This window comes from Diceros bicornis, chromosome 13, assembly GCF_020826845.1.
Source record: "Diceros bicornis minor isolate mBicDic1 chromosome 13, mDicBic1.mat.cur, whole genome shotgun sequence".
In the NCBI taxonomy this organism is placed as follows: domain Eukaryota; kingdom Metazoa; phylum Chordata; class Mammalia; order Perissodactyla; family Rhinocerotidae; genus Diceros; species Diceros bicornis.
This window is the reverse complement of record NC_080752.1, coordinates 36,501,192-36,511,863: the sequence shown is the minus strand read 5'-3', so window position 1 is coordinate 36,511,863 and position 10,672 is coordinate 36,501,192. Positions and strand designations below refer to the sequence as shown.

Here is a 10,672-nt window from a genome sequence, read left to right as displayed (position 1 = left end):
ATCATAGTACGCTAGTTCACATACAGAGTGAGAACATGAAAACAGTATACTGTCATTTCATCCCCTCATTTCGTGTTCTTCTTTTCATATATTTTACTTCTACCTTTGTTACAAACTACTTTTTGTAATAAACAACAATACATGACTTATTTTTTCTTTCAACTGTCAAGTATCTTTCTTTTACAATTTTTATATTAATATGTAATATACATGTTGTAATTTCACACCTTTTAGTGTACACTTCTGAAAGTATTGATGAATGTGTAAAGTCATGTAATTAACACCTCAATCAAGATATAGAACAGCTCCCTGACCCCACAAAACTCCCCATGATTCTTCTCTCCTCCTACCAGCAGCCCCTGGTAACCAGTGATTAGCTTTTCTAGTGTTGCCTTTGCAGGAGTGTCATATAAATGGAAGCGGATAGTATGTAGCCTTTGGAGGCCGGCTCAGCAGTTGAGATTCATCCATGTTACTGTTTCCCAGTAATTCATTCCACTGTATGAATATAGCACAGTTTATTTATCCATTCTGCAGCTGAAGGGCAGTTGGATCGTTTCCAGGTTTGGGCAGTTACAAATCAAGCCTCTAGAAACACTTGTGTATAGTATTTTGTGTGAACATAGGTTTTTGCTGAGTCATATGGTAAGCATATGTGTAACTTTAGAAAAACTCAATGATCTTTATAAAAAGTTAAAAATGAGAAAGGGTCTTTTATATTTACCCAGGTTTTCCATTCCGAGCAATCTTCATTTTTTGGTGTCTAAACCCAAATTTCCTTCCGTCTAAAGAACTGTTTCAAATACTCCCTCTAACCAAAGTTTGCTACTAGGAATTCTCTCCCCTTCTGTTTGTCTGAACAAAGTCTTCATTTAGCCTTCACATTTGAAGGTGTTTTCGCTTGGGTAGAGAATTAGAAGCTAATAGTTCTATTCCTCTAATACTTGAACATTTCTTTCCACAGGGACGCAGGCTGGAGCTACTGGCAAGTGACAAGGAGACAACTACAGAGCCGACCTCTGTGACCGCATGGCGGCCGGACAGCCCCGAGGGCCACCACACGTGAGCCAAGGCCTCATTTTGGGACCTTCAGCGCTTGGGAGAGCCCCATCCGGGAGGGCTTAGGGACCCCGGAAGAGTTCAGGCAGGAGGCCAAGGAGGTGGGGAAACGTGGCAGGGAGACCCCCGAAGTTCCAGCTCTCAGCTTTACGGTTCGCTTACGCAGCGGAAGCGCACACGGTCCTTCATGGTCGGCGGCAGCCGCGTGCGTGGGGGGCGCCGCGCACACTTTGGAGGCTCCTCTGCTCCCCCTGCTCCCCCGCGCACTCCTCCCCCAACGCCCGTGGGCGGGGCCCGACAGCCCCTTTTTAAAGCGGCGCCGGGATCACGCGCAGACACTTGTCCTCGCCAACTGCGCCCGCTCCCGTGGTGTCCGAGTGTCCCGCCGCCCCATGTCCCGGCTGCTGTCTGCCCCGCGGGCCGCCTCGGGCGCCCCGGTCCGGCCCACCACCGTGCTGGGCGCCATGGGGATGGGGGACAGCTTGGACGCAGCCGCCAGCGCCGCGGCCGTGCGCGCCTTCCTGGAGCGCGGACACACCGAGATAGACACGGCCTTCATTTACACCGGCGGCCAGTCCGAGAGCATCCTGGGCGGCCTGGGGCTCGGGCTGGGCGGCGGCGACTGCAGAGGTAAGGCCTGGCGCCCGCGCCCCGGCCCCCCGCCCTCCCCCTGCACCGCGCCCCGCTGACCCGACCCAGCCCTGCACCGACAGCAGTCAGGACCGACAGCTTCGTCCCCTCCCGGGCACCATCCTCCCCTGGCCCCCTGCAGCTCTGTGAACCCCTGCTCCGCAGGCCCCGTGCACGTCGAGACCCCGACAGCCGGCCAGTGCTTGGTCTTGACTCCATTCCTCTCCTTTTCCCTCTGAGAAGGTAGCCCGGGACCCTCCCTCCACAAAAGTCCCAGCTCTGGTCGAGCCTGGACCGACTTGGCTAGCCGTTCTCGCAGGCACTGCAAACGTTGGAGTCTGGCGCAGTGCAGTCCTTGCCCTCCTTCCCGTGCCCCGCAGGTGCCCCGTTCTGACCTGATCTGCAGGAATCCTGCCCACGACCCTGGTGTTCCCTGGCTTAGAATGGGCGGGGTTTCTGCTTCCTCGCTGCTCTGGGCCCTGGACTTTGCTCCCTGGAGCTCTGGGTGTCCTGTTCGGTTGGCAGTGCTTCTGGCTTCACCAGGGTGGTAGCACCTGGGGGTTGGGGCAGTGGGCATCGTACTGTGTCTACGTGCCCTCTCTGTGCCAGCCTCTGTCTGAGGCTGTAGAAGGGAACCTGACACTAATCCACTTCAGGGAGCTCAGATTCTAGAGCTGGCTGGGGAGCCCGGAAGTTGGAGCACTTCCTCTGAGGGCTATTGAAGAAAGCTCAGAAAAGGGCGCTTTAGACCTTGAAGAACTGATGGGAGTTTTCCAGGAGGAGTAAGAGGAGAAAGGGCATTCTCGGCTGTGTGCGTGGGCAGTGTGTGTGCAGAAGGTGTACAAAGGCGGGGAGATGAGGCAGTGCCAAGGGTGTTGGAGCAGGCAGATGTAACTCAGTGTGAGGTGTATAGGGGCTCGGGGGCGTCCCTCATGAGTCTGATGCCTATCGAAGTGCTTGGATGGTGCTTGGCAGGCAGTAGTGAGTCTCGGCGGTGTTAGCTGTTACTCTTGTGGTTGTTATTAGGATATTATTAGCACACTGCACCGACCTTCAGTCAGAGGCTCTTTTCTTCTCTCCTCTGGTAGAGTCTTGCTCGGTTTCTCCTGCAATTCACAGCATGGGGGATCTGGAACAAAACGAGAACATGCATGCATCTCAGAAACTCGCTCTTTATACATCACCTGGCTGCATTTCCGTGACAACTCGGAGCTTATTCCTGCTTGCGTTTTCTTCTCCAACCCCTCCTTCAGGCCAGAGCTGGCTGGGCCCAGGTCCTTAAACCTCAGATCTGAAGTTCCATTCGCATCAAGAAGGGGTGGGGCAGAGGGTGAGGAGGTGGGGGGATGGGAAAATTCCAAATGAGTAGTTCCGCAGCCTGCTGTCTCTCTCATCTCAAGGGGTCCGGTGACCGCCCTCTGGCCTGCGAGGTGACTTTCTGAGCCTGAAAAGTGCAGAGAGGGCCTCCTCTCACCCACTGGTCCATCACCTGAGATTCTTACTGGGGGGCGGGGAGAAAAGTGTTTAGTTCAGTGACTCCTGACTCAACAGATGGCAGAACACTGGCCTCTTCTCAGTGGGCTATTTCTCTAAGGGATCCCTGCCTTTCCTTCTCTGGGGCCAAGATGAGGCCTCTTGCACCTGTCTCCTGAATTCCTGCCCCAGTCTCTCCTTGCTGGTCTGCCCGTTTCCCCACATGCCCTTGAGTTTCCTTGTCTGTGCTTCATTCAGAGTCATCTTTCAAGATTGCAAAGCTGACCACTTAGCTCCCTGGCTGAAAAGTGCTCTGAGGCTCCCCAGGTCCCCCTAACGTCCTGATTCCCCAGGGTGCACTCCAGCCCCTTTGCATCTGGTCTGGTCTGTTGTCATCCTCTTGTCCCCCTGGACCTGGTGCTCTAGATCCATGGACTGGAGGCATGGCTCGTCACACGCCACGTTCTTGCCTCTGAGTGGCCCTGACGTCCCCATGGAGATTCTGATTCAGAGTCTAAGGAAAGCCTCCCCGAACTCCTGGTGGGCCTCACGACTCTGCTCTGGGCTCCTCTGCTACCTTGTGTGTATCTCTGCCTCGCTTACTGTATAGTGGCTCTTTGACAGTGAGTCCTCGAGGGCAGTGATGGAGTGCTGGGTTCCTCTAGGCCTGGCACATCCAGCTGCCCGGTAGAGGATCATCATAGGGATAATGTTAGCAGCTCATAATGAGCACGTCCTTCCACCTTCTGATCCATCATAGGGACCCCGCTATGAGATAGTACCATTGTCACTCTCAATTTACAGTTGAGCAGATTGAGGCTCAGAGAGGTTAAGTAACTTGGTTAAGGTCACAGAGCTAGTAATGGCAGAGGTGGGATGTGAACCATGGTCCGCTTCTTAAACATTACGCTAGACCCTTCCCAATGTTGGTAAAGTGGCCAAAACTTGCATTTCTTTCCTCCCAAAGTGAAAATCGCCACCAAGGCCAATCCATTGGGTGAAAATTCACTGAAGCCTGAGAGTCTCCGGTTCCAGCTGGAGACGTCACTGAAGCGGCTGCAGTGTCCCCGGGTGGACCTCTTCTACCTGCACCTGCCGGACCACAACACCCCCGTGGAGGAGACGCTGCGCGCCTGCCACCAGCTGCACCAGGAGGTGAGGGCGGCCCCCGGAGCTCTGGGAGGAGGTGTCCTGCTCCTCTCCTTGCCCTGTCATTACCCAGGAGAGTGGAGGGTGCAGGGCTGCCGCAGAGTGCATCTGGAGACAGACCACGTCCCAGGGTCCCCGCCCCGGTCTCCCCTTCCTGGTGTCCTGGCTGCCGTGGGTTCTGACGGCCGCGTCTCCCCTGCAGGGCAAGTTTGTGGAGCTGGGCCTCTCCAACTATGCCTCCTGGGAGGTGGCCGAGATCTGTACCCTCTGCAAGAGCAACGGCTGGATCCTGCCCACCGTGTACCAGGTGAGGGCCAGGGCTGCAGAGGCCTCAGTCTCCAGGGCTCCTGCTGATCGCGGGTCTCTGGGCCCTTGTGACGGCCCGAATGCCCTCCCCATAGCAGCTGCTCCCTACTCACAGCCTGTAGATGGCTCCCTGGTGCCCTGCGGGTGACGTATAAGCTCCTCAGCCTGGCCAGCAGGCACCTGCTCACTCGGGCCCTGGCTCCCCTTCCTGCCCGCGTGCGCACCTTGTCCCGTCCTTCCCACTTCCTCCCCCTCACTGCAGCCTGGAGCCCTCCTCCCCCTCCTCCCCTGGTAGCAGTGCTCGGGGCTCACTTAGATGCTTTGTCCTCTGGAAGCCTCTCCCCCCACCCAGTGGAGCCTGAGATCTCGGGCTCTCCTTATCTCCTCTGCATCATTCAGCAAATGTTTGTGCAGCTGCCTGGTGCCAGGCACTGGTCACAGAACTCACCAGTGTATGTTGATTGCCTCTGTTCTGGAGCACACCTGTCACACTCTCCCTCGCTGTTACATCTCAGAGGGCGGGGCTTTGTCCTTTTGGCTCCTTGGAGGAAGTCTGATGTCCAGCCTGTAGGTGGTGCTCAGAAATGTTGGCTGAATGAATGAATCTATCTTGGGCACGAGCCCCCTCCACCACCACCACTAAGTAGGTGCCCTGATTGTCAAGGACCTGGGATTGTTAATGTCTCACCTGAGGGCTCTCCAAGGGGAAATTTGGGGTGCCCCCTTGACAGGTGCACCCTCTCCAGCTGGCCCTTCTCCCTGCAGGGCGTGTACAACGTCGTCTCCCGGCAAGTGGAAACGGAGCTCTTCCCCTGCCTCAGGCACTTTGGATTGAGGTTCTACGCCTACAGCCCTCTGGCTGGTACGGGCTGCAGGGGGCCAGCCTCCCCCTGGGGGAGGGATTCCTGGCCCTGTCCTGTCTCTGCCTCCTCCTGACGGGAAATCCTGGCCCAGGACCTGGGAAGCCGGGAGGGGTTTGACCAGAGGCTGGGCTCTCCTCCATTCCTCCTGGCTCCCCCACCATCCCCCCGAGTGCAGAGTAGCCTCTGGGCACAGGGTGGGCACTGGGTCTGATGGCAGCCTTCCCACAGGGGGCCTGCTGACCGGCAAGTACAAGTATGAGGACGAGGACAAGAAACAGCCTGTGGGCCGCTTCTTTGGGCATGTCTGGGCTGAGTTCCTCAGGAATCTGTGAGCTGGGGTCATCTGCGTGAGGGCGGGAGGTGGCCTGGGTCCCCTTAGTGTGAAGTAGGGAGTCCCTGGGGCTGCTTTCCTGGGGGCTAGGACTCCCCCTGGTGCTCAGACCTAGGACACTGGATTCCCATGGGGTTTACAGAGCCCCTTTCCTCCGTGAATATTCCGAGTGTCTCTGGGGAGGGATTGGGGGCCTCGATTGGGAATGTGGATCCCTGGGCCTTCTGCCAGGTCTCAAGACACTATCTCTTCCCTGGGAAGAGCTCACCCCCTGCCCACAGCGGGAGCGGAAGCTTAGATGGGACTAGGGAAACCTGGGCCGTGCTGCTGCCCCATAACTAGATGGCCTGTCATCTTTGGCCAAGGAGTCTAAGTTTGTAAACTCTTGGCATAAAATTGTCATCGTCGTTGAAGGTATAGGTCAGCCGCTGTTGGGAACAGCGTTCCTCCCTTCCTTTTCCACTTTTTAAATTTTGAAAAATTTATCGAAGTACAAGCCTTGTTCACAGTGAACAGCACCGCTTTTCTAAGCTACACTCCCTAGAGGGGACGATATTAGTTCTTACAGCTGTCTTCCCTCTCGCATTTTCTCTCTAAGGAGACACTTTATTGCTGTTTCTTAATTATCAAATGTAGACATCATCTGTGCACTGCTGGAAAGCTCATCTTTCTAGATTTATAGAAGCCAAGTCTCCAAGGTTAATTTCCTTGTATAATCTGATTGATTTGCCTTTTCTGTTTTTTCCCATCTGGGAGGAGAACAACAAAGCAAGCTCCGTGCACGGCGCTCTGATGCGAGTTTTACGGAAATGGCCAAGGAGTTTTTAAGCGGTGGAGTGTCTAATGTTTGGATTCACTGTGTGTGCACTTCTGTGACTGAAATTCTAATCCAGCCCCCGCCTTGCCCCAAGGGTCTCTGGTGACCCTGGCCAGGTGTAGGGTCGGTCATCCTGAGCAGTGTTTCTGGAGGAGCATTCACACCACCAGGGCCTGGGCCTCAGCCTGGAGAATCAAGGCTGATGGTTCCCACTGTGTCTGCTCTCTGGAGTTTACAGAGCATCCTCAAGTCCATTTTCTCTTCTCCGTGTTGCATTCAGCGAACCAGGCTGGCACGGGGTGTTTCCTTTCCTCACTGAGCGGTGAGAAAAGTGAAGGCAGGTGGCTCAGCCAAGGCCAGAGCCAGGACTGGAGCCTGATTTGTCGAGGGTCCAGTCTGTGACCGGGTCTCAGGGGTGGTGCTGTGGCTCGTCCTGGGTTCTGATTGGGGGGTTGCATAGTTCACATCTGGTGAACATGTGAAATGCATGGATTCTTGCCCACTGCATCCCTTCTCGTCCTGCCACGGGACTGCAAACAGCACCCTGATGAAGGGCCCAGAAACCTACATGCATTCTGCCATGCAAGGATGTAAAACCTCCACTAGGACATGCTGACCCCTCAGAGCCGCGGGCACTGGGGTGGCGGCGGCCACCCTGGAGTGACCCCATGGTACTGACCCCTGTGTCACCCTGCCCACCTGCCCAGCTACTGGAAGGAGCACCACTTCAAGGCCATCGCCCTGGTGGAGAAGGCCCTGCAGGCTGCCTATGGGACCAGCGCCCCCAGCATGACCTCGGCCGTCCTCAGGTGGATGTACCACCACTCCCAGCTGCAGGTAACCCGGCCGTCTGCTTTATGGACGCTTGTGCTCCTTTAGGGCAGCCAGAATTACCTGTAGCTGATTTCTAAATAGTTTTATTCCTCTGAAATTTCTCTCTGTTTCCATTCTTGTGGCTGTCTTCCGGTTGTTCTTAGTAACTGTCTGGGTGCCAGGCTCTGTGCTGAGGGCTTTACAAACATGGATTTAGAGATTATGTCGGCCTGATGAGGTGTGATTATCCTAGGTATACTGATGAGGAAACGGGTCACACGGCTGTGAAGTGGGTAGAACTCTATCACAGTTTTGACTGAAAACCCAGTAGTCACTGCTCTGGTGGGAGTTGGGGTTTCCCTCTCTCTTTGGTGTCCCCTGTCTTCCGGGCTAAAACTTTTCTCCAGCTTTAGCTTTATACAGTTGCATACTGCCTGGCATTTCCATAGAAGGTTCTCAACCAGTGGAAGCTAAGTGCTTTACATAGTTTCTCATTCCCATAACCCGGCTGAAAATAGAGAAGAAGATTGAGTCTCAGAGAGGGCAGATAACTAAGCCAGGTTTACGCAGCTGCTGAGGGGCAGACCTGGGCTCTGCACGTAGCTCTGTCTGAGGATGAGCCGTGTGCCAGCAGGGGAAAGAAGACAGGGATTGGAGACACTTAGTTACAATTGTTGAAGGCGCCGTAAATTCTCTGTAGAAGTGTGTAGGCATGAATGAACATCAGGTCCCACCTGTTGGCAGGGGCGAGGCTGGGAGGGGGAGTGGGTGTGACCAGAGTCACTGTGCTGCAGAAGTGTGTTGACGCCTGGCGGTCTCCCCTTGCAGGGTGCCCACGGGGACGCGGTCATTCTTGGCATATCCAGCCTGGAGCAGCTGGCACAGAACTTGGCAGCGGCTGAGGAAGGGCCCCTGGAGCCGGCCGTCGTGCGGGCCTTTGATCAAGCCTGGCACCTGGTTGCCCACAAATGTTTCAACTACTTCCGCTAGGCCCCCAGTGGCTCAAGCTGCCAAAAGCTTTCTTTCTTTCCTCTCACCTCTTCTGTTCTCTCACTCCAGCCAGTCTTTCCCTTAAGCTGATTGAGCCTGATCTTTCTTGATTGTGTGGATCCATGCATTAATTTTCTAGATTCCCGCCTTGCTCCCAGTAGCCTTCACAATGTGTAAAGGCCGGGATGGAGCCCTGCTCGGGCAGTTCCTGCCTGAATAAAGCGGGCGCTGGACGCGGCTGCAGCCCAGGTCCTGATAAACCCACAGACTCGTCTCCGTGACTGCTGGCAGCTTGTTTCCCTCCTGCCTGGGGGCTTCCTGCCAGAGGGGCAGAACCATGAGCTGGAGTCTTCCAAGGGCAGAGGTGGTGAGCAGGTCTCAGGACACAGTGCCCTCATGAGGCCTCCCCAGCCTCCTGTCCTGAACCCAGCCTGACCTCGCCACTGTGGGGCTGGAGGTGGCCCTCACTCCTGTGCACACGGTAGAAAAAGAGGGCCAAACCCCTGAAACGGATCTTCTCTCACATAGAAATGCCCTCACTGATTATTTACAAATAGAACAGTCTGAGCACAAACCTACCATTTAATCACCAGGAAGACAAACCTCACAGGACGCTGGGGAACATTTGAGCAGATGCTCTCACGTTTAGCAGTGGCTTTACTCTAGTCTTAGCTGAAGCCTCCTGTCGTCTGGTCATCCATCAGGTTCCTGGCCGTTGCCCTGGGCCTGCTGCTGTTGGGAGTGGGGTGGGGCACGGGCAGCCAGGGTCCCCATTTCTCTCAGCAAATCCCTACCTTAAGCAGGAGGCACCCAGAGCTGGAGCAGAAAAGAAATCCCAGGTCTGGGGGTTGACGTTTGACTGTTCCCAGTGCAGAGAAATTCCCCAGCCCTGGGTGGAGGGGTGGGCGGGCCAAGCAGCAGCAGAAGTCAGCTCTTGGAGCTGGCTCATCTTGAAGTGGTGAAAGGGGCCACTCCTGGGAATCCAGACAGAAGCACCATCAAAGACTCTTTGTTCTAAGAAAAGTCCCGTTGGCCGTCTAGAGGGAGACAACCTGAGGACAAAATATGTTCTATCCAGAACCACGTCCCCCTCCTTTGTCTTCATCTGTAATGAAATGATGCTCCCCCCAAGTGGCTCGTGTTTCAGTTATTGCACAAGAAACCACCTCAAAATTCTATTGCTTAAAATGACAGAATCTCCCAAATTAATCTAAAGAGTCAATGCAGTCCTTATCATTCCCACCTGAGTTTTCTGTGTGTGTTTGTTTTTTTTACAGAAATTGACAAAGTAACCCTAAAATTCATATGGAAATTCAAAGGACACAGAATAGCCAAAATAATCTTGAGTAAGTCCTGTAATTCTTGATTTTAAAACTTACTACAAAGCTACACTAATAAAGACAATGTGTTACTGGCATAAGAATAGACATATAGATAAACAGAATAGAATTGAGAATCTAGAAATAAACCCTTACATGTACTGTTGATAGATTTAATACAAGAGTGTCAAGACAATTCAATGGGAAAAGAATAGTCTTCCACAAATGGTGCTAGGCCAACTGGACATCCACATGCCAAAGAAGGAAGTTGAACCCTTCTCACACCATACAGGAAATTAACTCAGTGGAATGTAGACCTCAATGTAAAAGCTAAAACCATAAAAATCTCAAAATATAGGAGTAAGTCTTCATGACCTGGGCTTAGGCAATGGTTTCTTAGATGCAACACCAAAAGTAAAAGCCAAAAAGAAAAAACAGAGAACTTGGACATTATCCAAATTTAAAATGTGTGTGCTTCAAAGGACTCCATCAGTAAAGTGAAAAGACAACCCACAGAAGGGGAGAAAATATTTGCAAATCACATTTCCTGAGGAACTTATATCAAGAATATAAAAAAAACTCTTACAAGTCCATAATAAAAGATAGAAAACCCAATTTAGATACAGGCAAAGGATTGGAATAGACCTGTCTCTAGAGAAGATATGCAAATGGCCAATAAGCACGTGAAAAGCAGCTCAGCATCATTACCCATCAGAGGACAGTAAATCAAAACCACAAAGATTCCACTCGACACCAGTAGGAGGGCTATAGTGACAAAAGACAGTGATAGGCGTTGATGAGAATTTGGAGAATTTGGAAGCTTTATACACTGCTGGTGGGAATGTAAAATGGTGCAGCCACTCTGGAAAACAGTCTGGCAGTTCCTCAAAAGATAAAGCATGAGTTACCATATGACTCAGCA

At 53.3% G+C, this 10,672-nt stretch overlaps 1 protein-coding gene across 1 annotated transcript; it reads left to right on the top strand.

The window, feature by feature from the left end:
• The first annotated feature begins 1,451 nt into the window (after positions 1-1,451).
• LOC131412892 (aflatoxin B1 aldehyde reductase member 3-like) lies at positions 1,452-8,431 on the top strand. Its single transcript, XM_058553070.1, has 7 exons — positions 1,452-1,689; positions 4,130-4,317; positions 4,514-4,618; positions 5,383-5,479; positions 5,709-5,808; positions 7,336-7,465; positions 8,270-8,431. Exons 1-7 carry the CDS (start codon positions 1,452-1,454, stop codon positions 8,429-8,431), a joined length of 1,020 nt encoding a protein of 339 aa, XP_058409053.1.
• The last annotated feature ends 2,241 nt before the right edge of the window (positions 8,432-10,672 follow it).

Coding starts and splice junctions, on each gene's coding strand:
- LOC131412892 (XM_058553070.1), top strand. CDS start 1,452: ATGTCCCGGCTGCTGTCTGCCCCGCGGGCCGCCTCGGGCGCCCCGGTC. Junction 5,809..7,335: donor GCTGAGTTCCTCAGGAATCT/GTGAGCTGGGGT, acceptor CCACCTGCCCAG/CTACTGGAAGGAGCACCACT. Junction 7,466..8,269: donor ACCACCACTCCCAGCTGCAG/GTAACCCGGCCG, acceptor CTCCCCTTGCAG/GGTGCCCACGGGGACGCGGT.